Raw genomic sequence first — 23,267 nt, forward strand, 5'->3', positions numbered from 1 at the left:
CTCTTAGCTCTAAATGGCCCCGCGTTCCTGCACTCCGCTGTCCATCTCATCTGCTGTCTGAGACGCGGGACGGAGCGTGACACGAAAGCGAGATTCATGCGTAAAAATGATCGTGCCCACCAGTCAGCCGTTCTAGTCGCTGCGCGTTACGCGCGAGCTCTCGGGGCAGCCCTCTCCATCGTCAGCCTGCGCGCCAGTTGGGACACGGCGGCTGTCTGTCCGTCCGTGAACGCGTCCAACCCACTGATCTTTTGCAGACTGTAATCTTATCAGTGTCAAACCGTAGCTGCCCTTTCCTCTCGGGCAGTCCCTGCTTGTCTTTGGATGGCGTTTGCGCCAAAATTTGGATAAAAAGATTTTTTTTTAATCAGAGAAGACTTTTATTAGCAAACGGATTGTTTACATTTACAGTTATAGGCGCGTTTGAATGTGCGATAAAATGAACATTTGACCGTTTTGAACTTTCGGACAGAACAAGACATGGAATCTACATGTAAAGAAAGGAGTCTTTTATACTTACTCCTCTTTGCTATATGCACAGCCAGCGTCTGCTTTTGTGCGAGAAGATCAAATGTTCGGAGATCTGGTAAGTTCAACCGCTGACCTTTGATAAGGTGAAATAATATCAATTTATATTGAATCATTGTGGATTTGTGTGTGCTCATCTTTTCATTTGGTTGATTGCACCAGTACTTTGTCGCGTCGCATTTGAGTTATTACAACTGTACATGAAACATAATATTGTAGCATTAATTCAGATAAAACAGATCTCAGTAATCTAAGTGCCAGCATGTAAAGTCCTTAATCTGGAGTTTATTGTGATAAAAGATAAACAAATATGAACAAATATGAGTAAAACACACCACCACCATCATGTAATTTCAATTAGACCTTATAAAAAGGGCCCCCACCCCCCTCTCTATAGGGTGCAGCAGCATAAAATTGCATTTTAATCACAATTTGTGAGCTACAAAGTGTCCACACTAACTACACTTTTATCACTTCCAGGTAAGATTTTGCCAGGACTTTCATGGGTAAGAAGGAAAAGACAGAATTGGTGATAAATGGTGTTTTTCAAAGCATTTTGTTGTGTTCTTATACCTTTTACAGAATATGCCAATATCTGTCAAAGATCGAAGGAAAGAAAGGGAAATATTCAGATTTAGAGCAGCAGCTCACCCATTAGCAGACGTGCCAATGTGCTCCTTTGGACAGAAAATCCCTGGATGTTGATTTCATCACCTCCACAGTGTCTACGCTCTCTCTCCCCCCGTCTCTATCTTTCTTTGATATCCTGCTACCCTGAACCCTTTTTCCGTCCCAGTTTCTTCCCTTTTCCTCCTCCTCCTCTCTTTCCATCACTTCCTCTTTCTCTCGCTGTCAGTCTCTCTGTCGTGGTTCTCCCTCGCTCGCTCCTTCGGACCCACAGGCCATAACAGGCCGACTATTACATCTGTCTGTCAGCACAGAAAACTCACCACAGTTGGGACTGCCAGACAGAGGGCAGCTGGAGTTCTGTCTTCATGACTGCCAGTGACATTTGTACTAGTTTTTTTTTGTTGTTGTTGTTGTTGTTTGTTTGTTTTGAGGTCTTTCAAGCCTCATTCTGATGGAGAGGGGAATGTCAACAGGGCTCGGTGTCCAGATTAATCACATCAGCCTTTACAGAACAGAGCTGCCAGTACTAGAAAGAGTTAAGTTTGAGTGACATCTCCCCCCAAGGTGGTCTCACTTTTTTCAGGGTTTTGACAGCTTTATTATGCCCAGTTATAATAAGCTACTGAATTATTTATAGAATTACCCAGTAGCTTTATTTCTTACACTTACTCTAATGTATATCTAAAGTATTAACTTGTTATGAAAATCCTGCTTTTCTAATAACCCTCTCTATCATGTCACTCGGCACAAACAACACTGTTGGGGGGAAGATAATGAAGATATAACCAATATGAGAAACAGTTTCTTTCCCCCTTCTTATTCAGTGTTTATGTGTTATTCCCTGAGCGATGCTGAAGAGCAGCACAACAGCATGTGTCTCGGCGATCATTCACTTTTGGATGACTCAGACGGGGAAAGAGCAGCGCTTCGAAACGGCTGACTCTACAAGTGGAGAGTCAGAGAAGAAGACAGAACAGGTGGTTTGCCCCTGCGAGAAGATATCTGAATTTACAATTGATCAAGTTGAGCGCAAGTATTACAAGAGCGCCTTTTACATTCATGGTCCGAGCAGTGAAATCTCTACACAAAATAGCTTTGTGCCTAAACCTGCTTGAAATCACTTGTCAACACCTGATAACAGATGAAAGGCTTCTGCGTGGCAGAGTTTGCACTAGAACTACACTGATTCTTGCAGATATGTTGGTATCAATAAGTAAAAGCAAAGATTGCATTAGATAAATACCAAAACTGTATTTGCGGTAATATAGCAACTGTTTTTATTGCATAGTTTGTTCATCAGAGAGCACTGACAAGTAATCATTATTGGATTTAAAAAAAAAATCTCATTATTGATATTGGCACTGGGCTGCACGGTGGCTCGGTGGTTAGCAGCGTCGCCTCACAGCTAGAAGATCCCCGGTTCGATCCTGCCTGGGGTCTTTCTGTGTGGAGTTTGCATGTTCTCCCTGTGCAGTGTGGGTTCTCAGGTGTGAATGAGCGTGTGGTTGTTTGTCTGTATATGTAGCCCTGTGGTAGGCTGGCGACCTGCCCAGGGTGTCCCCTGCCTTCGCCCGAGAGACGGCTGGGATCGGCTCCAGCTATAGATAATGGATGGATGGATATTGGCACTAGCCTCAAAAATCCATTATCAGTCGAGCTATTATTTGGACAATACTTCAGCCTTAGATTTGGAGAGCAATGAGTCATTTCAAAGGAAACGTCACAGAACTGTGGACTTTTGCAAGCTCACTGTGATCGTGGCAAATTGCTAATTGTGTTGGGTCAGTGTGTGTGTTGCTTGATATGTACTGTATGAGCTGCTGCTTCACTCTTTATAGAGGGAGCATGAGAGTGCTCAGTTTCGTGACATTGTGGTCTTTGCCTGCACGGTGGTCTCCATTGCGCTTTGCTGACTTGGGAAGTTTGGGTCCCATTCATGTGTGGAGTGGGTGACACCGCCAATGGACCCCAGTTGAGTGGCCTTTCAGGGCCTTGCACACAAGTGGAAGGCCCTGAAAGGCACACCAGAATTTAGCCTTACCTGCCTCCAGTTTCAGAATTCCCGTTGAGTCCAGATGACTGTTTCACTCCGGTCCCTCTGAGAATCAGTTTTTGTACCCAGGCCCACCTTACACATGAAGCACCACTGTAAGCTGCTGCACATTGATGGACATAAAGATGATGATCGAAGAAGTCCCCTCTCTGCTCTGATTCTGTGATTCTGGTTCGCTGGGCCACACCCCTGGGGAGAGCTGGACGATCGGGGAATTCAGCTGACATATTGAATCACCCGCTCGGATGGAAGAGCAGGGAGAAGGGTTTGAGAGAGCAGAGGAGACTGGAGAGGATTCAGGAGCACAGGCAGAGGAAGTGGAAGAGGGGAGGAAATGGAAAGTGGAAAAGTACAGTGCTGTAGCTACACGAGATTTCAATTTACAGAGCTCCGCTTTGCTATATCAGCTTTTGTTCGATCCCCGTCAGCCCATGTCAGGGAATTCTGTCCTTTTGTCGCTTTGACAGGGAAAGGTCACTTGTGGCTACTATTTTTTTTTTCAAACTAAATCACAACAATGTTCAGATCTGAGAAAAATTATTTCTCAACATAAGCCTTAACCGATTGTAACTGTGCACTGTGCAGAGAGCAAGAGATAATACATCTGTAAGAATTGACTCTTTGATCATATATACATACTTTCATACATAGCTGTTGTAAATGGTTATCCAGCTAAGGAGCTTTTTGATGGTCTGGATGTAAAAATCCTCCACTTTGTGTCAATGTTATGACATAAGTGTATGACTCTGAGGCCATAAGGGTCCTTGTCTGCTCGTTTCTCCATGAAAGCTTGATAATGCATATACAGTAGGTCATCAGGGGTGTTAATGATCTATACCTGGACAGCTCGATCTCTGTATGTCTTTTCTAAGAAGCCTCTCAAGTGTTTTCAGGCCACAGTTGGACACTGGAAGTGCAATCACAATCTCTTGAAGTGCCACAGAAGCACTCAGGGTCGAATAACTCTGGCCATGAAAATAATGACATTTGAAGTCAGAGTCAGTTGATATTATTATAGGCCAGCTCATTGAGCTCCAGGTCATGTAATTTCATATCATCCATTTTACACCCCTCATATAGACAGAGGTGAAACAGCGTAGGTTCTGTTTTGGTTATCGTTGGCTATTTGGAAACCCATTCCAACAGGCTTGTGTTTGATCAAAACTCATGGAATTATTCACCAGTGGTGGATAGAGTACAGAAAATCTATACTCAAATAAAGCACAATTATTCATATAAAAAATAACTCAAGTAAAAGTAAGAAAGTACCTGGTTAATAAATTAATGCAAAATAATGAAAAAACAGCACTAATGGATGAAACTTCTGAAAGTTTTAGCATTGATGTAAGCATTATGTTAGGGTAGTTCACGTCACTATCATGACATCAAAGATTAACATGACACATGACAAAATTAACATAGCTAACATTAGCAACATTTTCACACATTTGCAGGAGGTGCATTAAACACTTCATCATGTAGCAGTTGTCTATTTAGCTGGTGGTGTAGAAAGTGTGGCCAGATGTGGCTGCACACTGTAACTGCAAGCTGCCTCTTGTTCTGAGAAACAAGCTGTAAACACACACACATAGACAGAGAAACATCATCATTCCTTTTGGGGTTGAGTGTCTGGCCACCTGTTGAATCTAAGTCTAATATTTACTCTTATTTTTGCTCAGTTGTGGTTTCCACCAAGACCTAAGGGACATCTCTGGCTTCTCTGCGCTCACCAGCTATAGTCGCTAACTTTGTCAGTCTGCCGTTTGATCCGAATTGTGGGTTTTTCAGAGCTTGTTTGTTGCTGAGAAACCACGTATGCTGATGAAAGCGGTGAGAAAACGGTAGCTTTGCAGTTTGGAAAAACAAAAAAAATGAGATGAAAGATGCTCAAACACACTTCAGAGATGAGGGGGATTGAAGAAGTGGGTGGTAATTCTCTGTTGGTTTGTGCAGCACCCTTCACATGTGAACCGCTGTCATTCAAATATTGATCAATATTGCCTAACGCACAGTGACGCGTGTTCTGTTTCCGTCACTGATGATGTCTTTCTGCATGTTTGTATAAACCAGATCGTCTGAGTCCTCCGTTAGACATCCAGCTGGAAACAATCAACTGCACCGCCTTCAGTGTACGATGGAAGATGCCCAGGCGACATGTTAGCACCATCACTGGATACAAGGTAGTCACAAACTGAATTCACATTAGACAATAACACAGATGTAGCAGCGCTGTAGCTATCATTTTCATGTCAGTGTGAAGGTTAGTAAATGTGTGATGAATATTAAAAAGATGTTTACCGACTGCCAGTCGGCATCAATATAACATTCATATATTCATATTGGTCTGAAGGTAAAATGCTCCATACAGTATGTGCCCTTGGCTATTTTACCATTCGATGTGGGGTCCCCCAGGGCCCAGCTCTAGGCCCCATACTGTTTAGTCTATATATGCTGCTGCTTGGTGCCATCACACATCATGATGTTTGTGGTAGGAGGTCAGAGACGGAAATCCTCTTCGAACTGATCTCGCTGTCTCTGAAACCCAGCGAGCAGGTTAGAAATCTCGACGTTATCTTTAATCTGGCACTTCACAATCCACATTACAAGTATAACAAGGACAGCATTTTGAAGTTAAATCTATCTTGTCTCAGTCAGATGCTCAAAAACTGGTTCATGCATTTATCTCCGCTAGGCTAGATTACTGTAATGCCCTTCTTGCAGGACCTCCCAGTAAGATTGTGAGGTGACTTCAGCATCATTGAAAATGCTTGCAGTACTCACTGTGACTAGAAATAACACACACGTAAGTGTTGTTCATGCAGGTGAATGGGCATGGGATGAATCATTTTAAATGACATTTTCCTTTATATGTATTTAAATATGTATTCATGTTCTATTTGACTTTCTTCACATTTGTTGTGTGTGAATCACATTGACCTTATGTTGTATGAAATGTGCTATATAGCTAAATTTGACTTGACAGTTTATATCATTGATGACTGCAATCCAGTCAGCCTTGCATGGAAATTTTGCCAGAAGCCATTTCTGTGTGATGGCCTCCTTTGCTCGGTACCTGGCACAAATTTAAAGAAAGTCTGAGGTAACACCTGTCACACGGCCTCAGTTAAAAAGAGAAGAGAAAAAGAAAATGTTCAGCTTTACAAACAGTGGGCTAAAAAGCACGCACCTACACTTTCCTTTTAACAACTCTTTTTCAAAATGCATCGAAAGGTTGGCAAACATGGAAAAAAAAAAAAAAAACTTGTCAGATGTGTCGTAAATCAAATTTTCTCTCTTTTTTCTGAACGGATGCCCATTTCCTTCTGCGAGCTGCTGATGGTTTGTCTGCTTTTAAAGTGTCTGTCAAATTCATGTCCAGCAGGGTGGCCTTGAGGGCTAGATTGATATTTTGAAATTTCAGATCTTTTGATGGAACGCCTTCACCGCCAAATTTATGCTTTTTCAGGGGCAATATAGCTCTGAAAGATGTGGCCACTAAAAAATATTTAGTGTCTTGTCAATAGCGTTTTTTCTTCGCTCTTCACGTCTGTGCTTTGAGAACTAAAGGGATTTGCTTTTCTTGATAGGACATAATGACATAAATTTAGTGATATGCAATTTCAGGCTTGTACTTGAGGGTATTTGCGTTGTTTTTGCATGAATTAGATTGAACTCTGAATTCAGTTCTTGAGTCTTTTCTTTCTATTTTACACTTTAAAGTGTCCATTTTTGTTTGTCCTGTTGTATATTTAATTTTTTAAATATTTTATGAATGACATAAAATGCCTTACCAGAAGCCACTTTCTTTTTGTCCTTCCTTCACTCCTTCCTTCTTTCCTACTTCCTTCATCTCTTGTGTTTGTTTTGAGTCAACCATTAGCAAAGCGTGGATCAATATGACTTTGTGTGCTCTGCTTTTGACCATATGTCTGTGCTAAGAGGATTAGCCAGCTACCTAGCTTCCCCACGAGTCACAGATAAACATGAGCATTCATTTGGCCAGTCACTTTGAAAGTTCATACATACAGTAATCCTGTTTCCTCATCGTATTTCCTCCTCATTATGCCGTGTTTACGTTGATAATGTAATGAGCTGAACGGTTAAAAACGTGGTGCTTTAATCCAACACAACAAACAGGACATTTAGGAATGGCTGCCAAACCTAACACTGCCAAAATGAGTGTGATTTCCTGAAAGAATCACACACTTGATAACACTTTTTAATATCAGTATATATATGTGTGTGTGATTTTCAGGTCTTCTATACAGAGGTGAGGAATGGCCGTCCGTTGGGTGCAGCATCTTTGATGGAGGTGCCGCTCAGCTTGGACATGCTGACCACTGTGAGTACGCCGACTTATGCTCCGTTAAGTATGTCACTTTGAAACCATGCTTAGAAAAATCAGACTATTTCCATTATAAATACCACCCAACTTCCCACTTTTGACAGTGTGGGAAATCTCAGCTGTGCTAGCCAACAAAATCTCTGCAGTTCTGCTTTATTCACACACAGAATCGCATGCTTCAAAAGCAGCACTACCCTGAAAAATAAAATAAAAAAATTGTGTTAGTTTAGGAAAAGATTGCGATTTGGGTTAAAAAAAACGCCTTTCTTATTACAACGTTGACTATTGGTTACATGCAGGTCTCTTGTGTCAAAGTCCTGTGTTTGTCAAATGCACTATTTAGTTGTGTTTTAGTAGCATGCATTTAGAGAGCCCGGCTGTTTTAGGGAATTATTTAGTCATTTTTTAAAAATGAAACTATACATTTGTAATCTGTTTTTTAAGATTTACATCTTGACCAAATGGATTTGGGAGAGGAAAGGAAGTTGTTTTTGCTGTTTTTGATGGGATTTGCTGACATTAAGAAACATACAGACTAACTGAAACCTTATTTGTTTTTATATTTGGGAAATATTTGATTTGAATCCACCACCATCAAATCTTAGAAGATTTTAGAAAATCCTTTCTCACCGTGTATAGATGTGTAAAACTACTTTGCTGAAATTATGTTAGTATGTTTTGGATCTACAGCCAAACATTTATGGGTACCTCTGCTCCTTTTTCCTCACAGGGGCAATTTGACGGACAAGCAAGCTTTGTGAGTATCACAGCCTTTTTTTTCACTGAATTAGATCCCATCACTGCTTTCATATCACATTTAACATTTATAGCTGGAAATGACTTATTTTCCACTTAGATTCAGAAAGAATCCCTAATCAGTAATTTAATCTCCTCCCTGTCTTCTTCCTCTGTCTTTTCTTCTTTTTCTTTTGCCTCCTGTCTTTTTTCTCTGTCTTCTCTCCCTCTAACCATCCATGCTGATGTGCTCTTGCTCATTTTTCCATGTCTTCCTGTATCTCTGCCCCTTCTCCCCCACTTGCCGTCTTCCAGGATGTGGACATCGGTAACCTGAAGGTGAACGCCGTGTACAGAGTCAGTGTTGGAGCATATGGTTGGGCAGGGGAGGGCAGACCCAGCATGCCCAGAGACATCGCCACTGCTTCACATGGTAAGAATATGAGAGCAGTGGGAATCCACTGAGCAGCTGATGCAGCATTGTCAATATCTTTCACTCACTTCAGTTTCTTTCTGTGCCATCAGACATGTGCATGCCTCCATCACCCCCAACTCAGCCTGTTGTCATGGCTGTATCTGACACAGAGCTGGCGTTGTCATGGCAGCAAGGAGAGAGTGAGGGAAGCGCACCTGTCCTTCACTTCCTGGTGGCCTACATCAGGTCAGTCTTAATTGATTGTTCAGCTTTGCGTTTATTAAACCGGCCTTTTGAGACCTCACCAGCGCACCGACATACATTTACAGGTAAAAAATGCACATGCACACACCAGCTCATATAGACACTGGTCAGGTGAAGGGCAGCCTGAAGTATCCACGTCATGGAGGGAAACAACAGGGCTGAAGTGAAAACTGTTGTTCCGTCGCTGGCAGTGTGAGGAAAGGGAAAAGGATGGCTGCTTTTATCAGCTTCCTGTTCATTCTTTGGGCCAATCCGGGTGTAGACAACTCCGTGAGCTTTTCTATCAAGGAGGGCTTGATGGGTCCACAAATGTTTGTTGTTTGGCCAAGCAATGATCAAACCCAAATTCATTGTCATTCCAGGTTTTATAAAGATACTAGATGTGAAAAATTTGCAGGCAAATTATGTGAAGATGATGCACAAGACGAGTAGAGATTGTGGTGGAATAGTTTGAGATTAGGGGGATTCACTTCTTGCTCAGTTAGATGAGAAGATCAATGCCACTCTGCTGTCAGTGAGGTAAATATGTATCTGGAGCCACCAGCTGGACTGGAAGTAGGGGGAAAGAGCAACCTGTTTCTGTCCAAAGGTTCAAAAATCTGCCAACAGCACCTCTAAAGCTCACTAAACAAGACTTTGTTTCGTGTTAGTTTAATCTGTGCACAAACTGAAGCATTAAAGCAACAAGTTGTGGTTTTATGAGGAGTCATGTGCTGAAATTATGCTGTGGCCAGGCTTATATATTTCAGTTTGCGTATAAAATAAACAAGCTAGTCACAGTATGCTAATTTGTGAGCTTTAGGGGCGAGCCACGCCAGCCGTTTCCCCTGCATCCAGTCTTTATGCTAAGGTAAGCTAATTGACTCCCGGCTTTAGCTCCAAATTTAATTACAATGACAGCGGTGTCGATCATCTCACTCTGACTCTTAATTTGAACACAATTAGTAGATTTTCAATCAATAAAGCCATTTTAATGGAAGTTTAAGTCAAACACAGAATGCTCCAAAAACATGATGGCTAATGATTTTTTCTTTTTTGAGCAAAATATGCAGGGGTTCTTTTTTAGCATTATGATATAAAAAGCACTGCTGAAGCATCATGCTAAGAGAAAATTAGCTTTTCTTTTCAACCTTTTATCTTTGCATTTTAATGCGTGTATACAGCTGCACATTCAGCCTGCCTTATCTGACGCTGTGCCTCCACTCATCATCACATTACCATAACACAGAACGCACAGATCTTTTCAACAGTGAATTTCATGAGGCCTCTGCTGGTCTGGTCTGTAACCATTTGTGTGCGGGTCAGTTGGGACATTAGAAAGAATGAATTTCATTCTTTGTCTCAGTGTGTCCTGTCACACACACACACACACACACACACACACAAAGTACCTCACGTGTCTAGACGAGTCCTCAGGCCTTCATGTCAAGGAAGTTGAGGTCAGAAATAATTTGCCCTTCGTTCTCTGATTATTTGCGAGACCATTGGAATAAAAAAAAAAACAATAAAAATAAAAATGGTTTAAATGAAAACAAGCTTAAGAAACAAAGTCTTGTTGGTTTTCATGGTGCAACGTTAACACCCTGAGACTGAGCAAAGAGAGAGAGACAAAGAGAGAGAGACGGAGGCAGAGAAACTGTCATTTGCTGTGACAGAGTAGACATGAATCAGTGTCTGTTTTTGCATGCGGGGGCATTTTCCACACAAAAGGACCATGTCAGAGGCAAATCTTTCTCAGCTCACATCAAAAGAGGCCTTGCTGAAGAGAGACATTGAGTGGTGGTGAAGATGACCCTATTCAACAGATAGCCGTGGCTCCAGGCGCACAGATTCAGCACACAAATATGGCAGCTCCACATGGAAGCCGGAGATGATGGGCAGAAAAACTAAAGTTCAGGAGTTCATCACTCTGTTTTTTTGCTTTACTTTTTGTTTCAAACTAATGCTCCGATTAAAGCAGTAAATAAAGCTTTAAGATTTAAAGGGCCGATGAAAAGTAATGATAAAAAACAAACATCTCAATCAGTTGCTGGTTTGGATTTGTTTGAAAAGTTATCTGCAGATTTTGTGACTTTGAATTATTCAGAGCTACAGTTTCTAGTAATTGTGCTCTTTGCAATCACTTAAAGACACTTATAGGAACATACAACAGCAGGAGGAACGCAATCAAGTGAAAGATCACATCAGGAAACATCTGTCACAAAAACATGTCACATATCACAACAATCACTTTAAGATGTTCTCATAATGAATGTCTTTTTTTTTTAACATATTAAGAACGTACTGATGTATAAGAAAGCACCTAAATAAGATCCTTTCTCGTTCACAGGCCAGAAATGGACACAGAGTGGACATACATTCGTGAGCCCATTGAGTCCAACTCCATGGTTTTGAAGGGGCTATTACCGGAAACAGAGTACCAGTTTGTTGTCAGGGCGGTCAACGTGCACGGAGCGAGCCCACCCAGCCACATCAACAACCCCGTGCGCACTCTCGGTAAGACCGAACGCTGATCTCTGAGCCGACGTGCTGTGATGCGACGGCCAAGAAAGCTTAGTCTCCGCTCCCTCGTTTGTCAGGTTTCAACCGAGTTTCAAAACAGAAGTCAGCTTCAGTTTACTTTCAACAATACGCCCACACAAAACTATACAGACTGTGCTTATTTTTTGCATCACCAAAGTTTTCATCACAATAAAACATTTACCACGTTCGACCGCGCTGCATAAGCCCCAGCGTTACTGTGGAGACGGTCACATTTTTATCCCAGTGCTGTGATGCAATCATATGTTTTAGAAACTGCTTTTCGAAGGTTCTTGTGAATTCTTCCAGTTATAGTCGACGCATTATTTATAGATGCAACCAACATGTAATTAGAACTTCACTGTGCATAACGTGCTACTTTATTATCTTGACATATTTTACAGTTCTCACCTGCCGGGCGCCTGTCTACCTCTCCAAACAGAGATATGAAGCTGATCATTTTTAGTTTTGGGATGAAGAACATTTTTGCCATTACAGAAGTGTCATCACATTCAATTCCACTGGACAATTTTCATTTTCAAATTCATTTTAAATGTGCTTTTTCAAAATGTCTTGCAATTTTGTAACATTTTCTGTGTTTCTTTGGTGTTCGGGAGGCTCAGAAAACCTCAAAGCATCGTGTGAAGCTCAAGTCGATTTGCCCTTTATTTTAGGTTGTGACAGAAGAACACAGCGTACAGTCAGTTTGCCCCTCTCAGCATTTGCTTCAATGTAGGACAACACCTGGCAGTATGTCAGTGGGCTTTTCCGACTGGATGATGGAGATATAGAGCAGCAGAGTCATTTGCTTTATTATATTTGATGTAGTGGTGGGGGAGCGGGCAGTGACGGCTGATTGATATTAAAACCCACAAACACACACACATTCACACAGGTGTGCCCGGCATACATACACATACATGCAGTAACAGCAATGTTTTAATGTATCGAGGACTATGACATTCAAACAGTTTACCTACAGATTTGAGGGCGTGCTTATGTGCATATCAGGCTTTAAGAGTATGATTATATATGACTATTAAAATCAAAGGGCCACGTAGACACAATCACATTATCCAGGCTTTTTTTTTCTGACCTACAGACCCCTCTGCTGATGCATGTGGACAGGCGGCTTCTGCTTCACACGCTGCGTTAGCTGTCAAACTGCTGTAAACTGCTCTGATTGTATTAAGTGCCTGAGTCCTGCTGGGCCGCTCAGAGACAGAGCCAGAAAGACAGACATGTAGGGAGACGACGTTAGCAGGAAGTTAGGAATAATGTCGACGAGCGTTACGCGAAGCAGGATGGAATGAGCCAGTTTGACAGACGCAGAGGGACAGACGGACAGAAACGAAGAGATAGAGAAGCGTGGTTCCTTAGCAGGGGATAAAATCGGGTTACATTCGAGTCTCATCAGACAGGATTAAGGACGGGATGCCAGACCCCTTCCCTGCCCATCCACACCCCCGATGGATGCACACACACACACACACACACACACACACACACACAATGCACCGCTGATTGAGTGAACAGCGGGGGTGAGCTTTGACTGACTGACATACTTTTCTTGTCGCTCTCTCCGTGACAGTTCTTGTGTGTGTGTGTGTGTGTGTGTGTGTGTGTGTGTGTGTGTGTGTGTGTGTGTGTGTGTGTGTGTTTATGGCTGTTGGAAACAGGGTGGTATGGATTGAGGGGGATTGTTACACAACAGAAGATTAGTTTGCTGAGGGATTTTTTGGGCACCCCCCCCCTTCCTTGTATGCCAGCACTCAGATTTAATGTTATTAGGTTGTGCTAATTAGCACTTTAAATCTTGACATCCATTCAGGCTTAATAGTCAAGTTTCTGTGAGATATTTGATTAATTAGACAGTTTTCTTGTTTGTGTAAGATGTCTAATGTCAGTCCGGTGGTATAAAATATTTTTCAAATCCCTGACATGTCTCAGAGCGAGGTGAACTTCCAGTACTGTGGAGGAGAGGTTGGAAGAGCAAGGAGACAAGAGGGAGGGGATGTTGTTATGTAAGCTAAGATTAAGCCTCCTCGAGGTAGAGTGCACGGCAGGGGAGGTGTCACACTGCACATGCACAGAGCTGATTCTTCATCTTTTTCTACTTTATTTTGTCGAAAGGAATTTTTAAAACACATCATTTTTTATTTACTTTTTTAAATGTGCAACATACATGAGGTTCAAATGTAAGTTTAACACATTATATTCTATGTGCAAGGTCTAAAGGAGCAGAAAATATTCCAAGTGGTCTTTTTGAACGTATGTTTCAATGAAGGGAGTAATCACCGAATATTTATTTTAATTTATATGATCTATATTGTAAAAACTACTGACTGGCTGCTTCAGGAGTTTGGTAAAATTCATAATATCCTCGCAGTTTGCGTGCTGTATTCACTGTCTCGGTTTGTCTTTGTACATCACGAGCTTCCGTCCTGTATCGAGGAGACACGTTTCAGTACGTGCTGCAGCAGCAGCCCGGGTACAGGCTAACAGGTAGACCCGCTGGGCCAGAAGCTGTTTCCACCATCTAATGTCTGTGTCCTGTGAACATCAGTGCATCGTCAGTCAAATGTTATCACATTTCCCAGCCCATGATCATAGCCACAGCACAGCCTCCATTCTTCAGTCTCTTGAAGTCGTCTTCATATAGTTCTTCTTCATATGAATCTTGGGCACTATTGTTGTCTTTGTCGCCATTTCAATTGACTTCTTCATTTTGCTGTAAAATGTACAGTAAATCACATCGTCATACGTAAATGGCTGAACAGGTTGAACGGGTCGATAATTGCTAATTAAATTACCATGGCCACTGGAGGTTGTAATAACCTACTTGCAAAGTGAAAGTAAATTCGAATTCAAACACGTGACCACCTGTACCAGAGGCCACTCGGCCTTCAAATTGTGCAAGATCAGCCACTTTCATGTTAATCTGTGACAGATTGATATAAATCTCCGAATGTTTTGGCCGTTGCATCAGTGGAAGTAAATTTGGAACAGCATATTAGTGTATTTGCAGTGTCACTCACATCACTTCTTGTCTGTATATTTACTCACTGCTGTGAGTAAATATTCCTCACTTTGTTTGGCCCTTCAGCCATTTCAACCACTGCAGTCATTGTGTATTTTCTTTTACAACTGTCATTAAAGAATTAAGCGTTTAAAAGCAAGCGATAAAGATCCTGTATCTTTATTGGCATTTTGAACAGGTGCATCAGATGTTGGAAGTGGTGATTATGGGCGTTACATCACAGATTCAGGGATCAAAGATGAAGATGGCTTCGACATCGATGACTCTGACTATGATGTCTTCATCGAAGAGGTGGGTTTTTACTTTCCACAGGGGGACACGTAAACATTTTTCATGTATTTAATCTTGTAAATCAAATTTAACAGCTGAACACAAATATGAGGTATACTGGAGGATAATAATGTTTTTTTCTCTGTCATCACTTTTCTCTCCTCTGTTCTTCTGCTGCCCAGCTGAAGCCATTCCCAGGTGTCAATCAGCACAACAGGAAGTCCCAGCTCCGCTCACGCTCTGGTCCACCGTCTGGCCGGAACGTCGTTTACCGCATGAACACCATCGCTCCTCCTAACGTCACTACCCCTCCAGCTTCATCCACCGCCTCCTCCTCCTTCTTCCCAGACTTCACAGATCTGGTTTTCTCAACCACCTCAGAGCCCAGCACCACCACTGACGCCACAACTACTGCCCCACCTACCACCACCAGGTAAGAGGAAAACCTTCACCGATGCTTAATGTCTGTTTGAAGGAATCTGTTTTGCTGGATAAGATGTAACTGCTTCAATACAAAGTTTCTGTGGAGAGAAAAAAGGTGTCAAGAAGTTGTTTTTTATTTAATCTCAACAAAATCCTGAATCTTATTGCTGCTCCTCTTGCTCTTTGAATGCTAGATTGCCGTCTCTCGCGGCTTTCTGCTTTCTCCACAAAGTCACCTACAATTTATTTTTTTCATGCTCTTCCGCTTGATTATTTGATAAAAAAAAAAGTCTGGAGCAGTGAAATGTCACCGTTGTCGTTCTGGTTGTGATGTTCAGCATATCATTAACTGCAGCAAATGAAGACAGGCCTAACTACTGTTCTGTTGCATTCTTTCCCTTAAGAAAAAGAGAAGAACGGTATCTCTAAGGAGACAGAGAGAACTGATAATTCAGCAAATCCATTACAAAACTGCATTTAAAGTCAAACATAGTTATTAGCTAGAGCTGTGCACTGCAAAAACCTCATCTCCTCAGAAGCCTGAGCTCTGAACTTCCTTATCTCATCCGCCTTAGCATCACCGTGCCCACCACCACCACCACTCCAACCATGTCCCCCTGGAGAGGTGAGGTGCCTCGTGTGTACGACCTGACCTGCGATGATACCGTGTGCCCCCCCGACAGCTTCTGCCTCAGTGATTACGACAGCGGAGGCTCGCGCTGCCACTGCAATCTCGGGCGAAGAGGGGACACGTGCTCTGAGGGTTAGCTTTTAGCTTTTAGTGAAAGGGCCGTGATGAAGCTGCTCTCAGCTGTGTGGTTGTATGCGTGCTGTGCTTCCAACATTTTGTACCTACAAACGCTTTGTTCTTCCTCAGTGGTACAGGTGAACTTCCCCCGGTTCTATGGCCACTCTCACATGACCTTTGAACCCTTGAAGAACTCTTACCAGACATTTCAGATCACCCTGGAGTTCAAGGTAAAGCACCATGTGTTTTTTTCCCCACTGATTTTTGTCTTTCTAAAGGGTGAAAAGAGCATTGAAACAGTTTCTCTGTGGTACAGGCGGACTCCGAGGACGGCCTGTTGCTGTACTGTGGAGAGAACGAACACGGCCGTGGAGACTTTATCTCTTTGTCTCTGGTGCGAGGCAAGCTGCACTACAGGTGAAGAAGACAGTGACTCACCTATGAGTTTATCTTCTCGAAGTTTGGCTGGTGAATAAAAGCGACATGCAAAACTTTAAGACCGCCTGTGTCCTGCTGCTGTCTTTTGGAGAAAACAAAGAGTTTCATGAATGCTGCAAAACAGTTCTTCAAAAGAGGAAATTGGACAGGAAAACCAGTGTATAGGGAACGTAAACATAACAGTGGTGTGATGTATTTTATCTGCAACACTTTCTCTGCGATTTGAGGCCGGGGAATTGCCTCCCTCTTGTGAGCAGAATAACCAAAAAATATGTCCCTTGTTAATGTGCCATCCCTCCTCTCCTTCTCCTGGTAGCACAGGGGACATGGGGGTTGTTTAGTTGTATATGTTAGTCTAGTCTGCCTGACTTATTGATCCTTTATCTGACTGATGTTTGTGCAAGTGAGAATCGATGGCCTCGACCACGGCTCTGAATCAGTAGCCTAACTGTGCTGTGTATTGATAAATCCATGGCGCTGTCCCTGGTGCTGAAGTAGCAGACACATTTGTAATTGTACCTTTTCTCTCATCCACACCCTTCTGTCAGTGTCATCATAAAGCTTTAATATTCTCTAAACTCAATCCTATAGTATGTTTTAGTCTTTTTACTCTATAGTGCACCTTCATGATCAAAGTTACAACCAGCAACGTGTAGTCAAGAGTGAGAGGATCATAGAGGCACACTGCTGCCTGTAGTATTCCTATAATATGTCTATGATCACTCAGTTGTGTCTGTACGCCCACAGACCAAACCACCTCTGTAGGAAAATGTTTCAGGGGAGACATTAATAGAGGTATAGTTTTTCATTATAGGGTTGAAAATTGACGGATCTATTTTCAGTGAGGTGTTCAAACAAGCAGATATGTGAGAGTAGTATGTATGAGTAGATGGAAAAAAGGTGTCTCTAAATTCACAGAGATATGGAGGAACTGAAAGGGGGCAATTGGACTTAAATAGATTAAAGATGTGTATCATTTTTCCTTATTACAGCATTTTCTTTCGTGTCTTCGTATGTAACATCTGGATGTTTGATCTGTTGTCCTTCAGGTTTAACTGCGGCACAGGAGCAGCTCAGATAGTCAGCGAGAGTCGTATTGTTGTTGGTCAGTGGCACACAGTCACCGTCTTCAGAGACGGCATGAGTGGCTGGCTGCGTATGGATAACGACACCCCCATATCCGGGCGCTCACAGGTAACAATAACACACACAGGTGACAGGATTTTGTGCAAATACACAAAATATTGTACATATTTTCATTTAAATGTTGCTCTGGGAATCACGTCCTCTGTTTGCCAGCGTTTGTTTTAATACAACCCTATGAGACGTTGTTGACGATATTCCCTTTCAGTCTGTTCAGGTAGTGGACCGACCTCGGAGTGTTTTTACAGTAATAAAGGATCACGCACATTTTGTTCTCCTCACTCTTTCAGGGTCAGTACAGTAAGATCACTTTCCGCTCCCCGCTGTATGTGGGTGGATCCCCGAGCGCTTATTGGCTGGTCAGGGCGACGGGAGCAAATCGCGGCTTTGTCGGCTGCATTCAGAGTCTGACTGTCAACAACAAGGCCACCGACATCAGGCCCTGGCCTCTGGGCAGGGCTCTGAGTGGGGCTGACATCGGTGAGGAAGCATGCAGCATGTGTTCACTGTTATTTGGCTTTGGCTGCTGCCAGATTGTGACCATGTTACCCATAATGCAATTTTGATTAAAAAACACCAGTTGCAACCCAATACATAAAAATGCAAACAAGCATGTTAAAATAAGGGAAAAATTCGGTTATTATAAGTGGTAACCATTTTAGATACCCATGATCATAAAATAGCCTAATTTTCGGATTTTAGCCAATTTGAGGAAGCAGGCATGCTTGACAAATTACCTCACATGGGTGATTTTTCAGAACATGATTTTCTACATGTGGTAAGAGTCTAAACTGTGTAAACTAACTGTACAAATGGGTCACCCTGCTGTAATCGCCTCTCGTCTCCATCTCGCTGCTCGCCAGGTGAGTGCAGCGACAGTGTGTGCGACCTGGTCAGCTGCGCCAACGGCGGAGTCTGCTTCGCAAACCGCGCCGACGGCTACATCTGCCTCTGCCCGCTCGGCTTCCGGGGAGCACTTTGCGAGGAGAGTGAGTCAACACAATTGTCCTTTTCCTCACACCTACACAAGAAGAGCACATGCTTGTCTTTTTTTAACCAGAGGAGTTTTGTGCCGCTGTGAAAGTAGAAAGTAAATCTCTTTGTGGTTTCCTCTGACTCGATGGCTGTCATAGATTGCCACGCAGACCTTTTAAGGTAATTACTGAACACTTGAGTGAAATATGAAGGAAAGTGGTTGAGATGAGGATTATTATTTCTTATATAGAGGCAGTGGGATTGATTGCATGTCAGGCCAGCTCTCATGCAATAAAACTTTCCACTCTCTTCTCCTCCTCCCCATCTCCATTTTCCTCTCCTTCTTTTTCCTCCTCTTCACTCTTAATCATCTTAATGCCTTTTCTAAACTCCTTCCTCCGTCTTCCCTCCGGCTCTTTCCTCTTCCCGTCTTCTCTCCAGGTTTCTCACTGTCCTCGCCTCTCTTTAATGAGACAGTGTTTTCATATGCTGTCATCCCGTGGCCTCAGTCCTCTCAGAGTTATCTGTCCTTTATGGAGTTTGAGCTGACGTTTCGGCCGTCCGTGGCCGGCGGGACGCTGCTGTACAGCGATGACGCAGGCAGCGGAGACTTCTTGGCTATCAACCTGGTGGACAGATATGTAGAGTTCAGATTTGACTGTGGCTCCGGAGGAGCTACAATAAGGTACTAAAGACATGCACTCTCATCTGCTCCTCTGTCTCCTTCGATTTCTTAACGCTGTTTTATTTTCTAACTAGATGGCCTTTGTTGTATGTGCTGGTCTGTGATGCAGGAGTGAAGAGCAGATCAGTCTGGACGCGTGGCATGAGCTGAGGGTGTCCCGCACAGCGAAGAGTGGCATCCTTCAGGTGGACAGCCAGAGGCCAATGGAAGGAATCGCTGAGGTATTTCTTAAAGCTGCATTTTGTGATTTTTCTGACCACAAGGGGGCAGAAAACCTTCACAACAAGCTCAGCAACTGACGCTTTACAGACTATTCCCTTCTGCAGGCTGACAGCAGAATCAAAGCAGCATGTTTGTGCAGCATGCACTCATTTTTAGCCCTGTTTTGTCCTCTAACATTGATTTCATTTTGCTTTGTTTAACTGCAAGAGGCATTTTTTTCACCACTGACATGTGCTCCAATGTTTTCATCTATTCTGATCGACCAGGACAAGACAATGCTGTCAGATTGCTGACAAAATATGCATTTTTATGGCATAATCTATAACTAGATTCATTTATGAATAGTTGACTTGTTTAATATCTTTCTGTCATTTTTGCCCTTCAGGGAGCTTTCACTCAGATCAACTGCAGTTCACCTCTTTATATTGGCGGAGTGCCAGAATATGATAAAACGAAGAGGACAGCAGGAGTAATAAAACCTTTCACTGGAATTATTCAGAAGGTATTATCATATCCGACCGAACACCTGTGTTTAAACATTAATACAAACTCAGAGTTGTATTTGGTGTTTGACATTGTTTCATCATTGCTCATGAACTCATTTTAAATACTTCACTCTGTTGCCAAAACACATGATGCCTTTATGTCAAGCGTCCCCCTCTGTCTGTTCCTTTTTATTTTCACCTCCCCAGCTGATACTCAATGATCGCACCATCCCAATTACAACTGGCTCTGCCGGTGGAGTTAATGTGGCAAATTCAGCACATCCATGTGTGGAAAGCCCCTGTGCCAACGGAGGGACCTGCAGGCCAAAGTGGGATAGTTACGAGTGTGACTGCCCCCTAGGGTATGACGGGAGGCACTGCCAGAAAGGTCAGCCACATATAGAACTTGCTTATGTTATAGCATAGTCACTAAATATGTTTGGGGTCTCTTTCTGATGCTTTTTATGGAGCCAGTAAACACACTATACATACTGTGACAGGTACATAAAATGTGTGCAAGTGGGACACTGCAGCAGCTGAGAGCATATGAGCATTCAATTACATGACTAAGTGTAGGAGAGGAGTGTGTATTATATGGCTTAAACCATGTGGCATGAGCTTTCCTTTTCTCAGGGATTAAATGCGTTTTTTCGTGTTATTTTGTCATGTAATGTCATATAACATTATGTATTGCAAAGCCTAATCCCTTAAGCCTATCTATGTCTTCTCTGTGTTTAACGCTTTCACTGAACAGAGTGCGGGAATTACTGTTTGAACAGTAAGTTTTCTTCTATACAGCAGATATTAACAACCTGCACATCATAATAATCCTAATCTATCATTACCTTTAGAAATACTAAATACTTATTTCTTCTAATAGATTTATCCACGTGTAGTAGTCCTCCAGCTTAGTCTGAGTCAGTAGATACATGCTGATGCTGCCACCTTGTGATGATATGAAGTAAACACATGTGTTCTCTGCCCAGCTGTGACTGAAGCCATTGAGATGCCACAGTTCATTGGCAGAAGTTACCTCACATATGACAACAGAGACATCCTGAAAAGGTCAGTGGTGAAATGGGACCATAAAAACATTTATGTCGTCTTCGCGTGATGTGTTCAGTTCCACTTCCTGCTTTTGAAATGTTGTTTTGATGATGTTTGTTACTATCACAGCAAAAGCCCTTGTTTTAATCGCTCTTGCAATATGTTTTTTTTTCCCAGGGTGTCTGGGTCCAGGACCAACCTTTTCATGCGTTTCAAGAGCACAGCCAAGGATGGGCTGTTGCTTTGGCGGGGAGACAGTCCAATGAGACCCAACAGTGACTTCCTGTCTATGGGGCTTCAGGATGGTGCACTAATCTTCAGGTATTTGGTTAAAAAAACATTTTTATAAGTTTATCCAGTCATTCTTACTGAAATATTTTCAGTAAGAATGACTGCTACGAGTCCTCCTTTGCGTATGGTTGCTCTTCACCACCTTTTTAACAAGGGCGAGGGAGAAAAGGGCAGATTTCAGAAGAGAAGAAAGTTTAGTGCAACAAGAGGATGAAGATGATGGAGAGGGAAGCTGATCCCATTGAAGGGGAGGTAGAGCTAAGCAGCCAGGAGAGGCAGAACTAAAAAAAGACCTGGAGTCTGAGCATGACCTGGAAAAGAAGCAGGGTTTACGTGGGCACTACCATACAAATGTGAACCCACTGCACCCTTCAGCTAAACTCATTGTGTTTGCTTCCATATTGTTTGCAGTTATAACCTGGGCAGTGGTGCGGCTAACATTGCTGTCAACGGAACTTTTAACGATGGAAAGTGGCACCGAGTGAAAGCTGTGAGGTAAGCTCTGAAAAATTCTCTTGTTCAGTATGATAATAACAAAAAGGGGGCTCGACGCGCTGCACATGCATTTTTAAAACCTCTGCAAACCAGGCGTTTACCGCCTCTCGTCTCGTCTCTGCCTCTCGTTATCTACCAATAAAACTGTGTCATCTCAATGGCTTCAGTCACAGCTGGGCAGACAACACATGTGTTTACAGTCCGCAGTTTAGCCGACTTTTCACGTAAAACTGTATAAAACATGGAAGTAGTAGTGGTGACGTCACCCATACATTTCTGAAGGGCCACTGTGGAGCTCAGTGACAGTGACTCCGCCAAACTCCTAGTTAATCCATAAATGGGCAAAGAGGTGGAGCTTGGGTGGATCTGAGGCCGGGGATTATAGATTGTATACTTTCAAAAACCATCTTAATCTTGCTGGTTTCTGCAACACCAGATTTGAGTACTTATGGCATGCAAAAAACGTGTAATCAAGTAAAATAAAATGTGCCATGCAAAGAATTACGTAACACACTCTTTTTAGTGTTCACTAATAAATGTACCTTTATCACTCATGTCATCAGGGATGGCCAGTCAGGGAAGCTGACAGTAGATGACTATGGAGCAAAAACAGGCAGGTCACCTGGAAAGATGAGACAACTCAATATCAACGGGCCCTTATATGTTGGTAGGTGGAGCTCACACCATATTAAATCATAAATACTTGTATATGCACTGTGTAGATCAAAGAATAATTTCTTTATTCTCTCCCTCTTATGTCTGTTTTTCTACATTCTCCCCCCGAAGGTGGCATGAAAGAAATAGCTCTTCACACAAACAGACAGTACATTGGAGGCTTGGTGGGCTGCGTGTCCCACTTCACACTCTCCACTGATTATCACTTAGCGCTGGTGGAGGATGCTGCTGACGGCAAGAACATCAATACCTGCTCCAACTAGAAAATGGCTTCAATACACAAAGGTCCATTTTCAACAGGAGCGAACGCCTCGACCGGCTGACCTGCCATCATGAAACTGACTAACCGGCACCAAATGAGTGAAAACTGAAAACAATTAGATTTTGGCTTACCAATTCAGGGCTGACATGTTATAAACTCACTGAAAAACAGTTTGGACACATGGCAACAGCAAAAAAAAAAAAAAAAAAAAAAAGCCACCAGAGGATATTATGAAGCACAAGTACTCTGAAAGGAGAAAAAAACTGAGCGTTGTGGGTAATGAGGATCTTTGAAAAACCTTTTGAAGGACATTTTTTCACGGGATGATTCCAATCGCGTCTTTATGTTTTTCTACTGTAAATCCTTATTTGATTGCTCGAAGAACCAAGTGATCCGAAGGATCAAGAGTCATCACAAGTTTTTCATGAACCTGACCTAGAGCAGCTAGCAGAGATAAACTTCTTTGTAGAGGATTTTGGTTTTGGTCCTAGAGGATGTCTGTTGTTTATGTTGTGGCATTTGTATTCTTGTTCGTGATGTATTATCAGTGTGTAGACGACATTTTTGGAAAGTCTGAT

The 23,267-nt window shown here is 42.6% G+C and overlaps 1 protein-coding gene across 1 annotated transcript; it reads left to right on the forward strand.

The window, feature by feature from the left end:
* Nucleotides 1-480: 480 nt before the first annotated feature.
* Nucleotides 481-22,903, forward strand: LOC121607063 (pikachurin). The gene is given in 25 exon segments (XM_041937726.1): nt 481-586; nt 5,282-5,391; nt 7,467-7,553; nt 8,287-8,313; nt 8,607-8,724; nt 8,817-8,952; nt 11,300-11,466; nt 14,709-14,821; nt 14,983-15,233; nt 15,679-15,986; nt 16,101-16,201; nt 16,288-16,388; nt 17,459-17,603; nt 17,843-18,032; nt 18,416-18,541; nt 18,969-19,212; nt 19,322-19,433; nt 19,820-19,936; nt 20,127-20,307; nt 20,674-20,697; nt 20,906-20,984; nt 21,144-21,287; nt 21,669-21,752; nt 22,316-22,419; nt 22,539-22,903. Coding segments are annotated over 25 exon segments (3,327 nt in total). The 3' UTR covers nt 22,691-22,903.
* The last annotated feature ends 364 nt before the right edge of the window (nt 22,904-23,267 follow it).

This window comes from Chelmon rostratus, chromosome 5 (assembly GCF_017976325.1).
Source record: "Chelmon rostratus isolate fCheRos1 chromosome 5, fCheRos1.pri, whole genome shotgun sequence".
NCBI classification, from domain to species: Eukaryota; Metazoa; Chordata; class Actinopteri; order Chaetodontiformes; family Chaetodontidae; genus Chelmon; species Chelmon rostratus.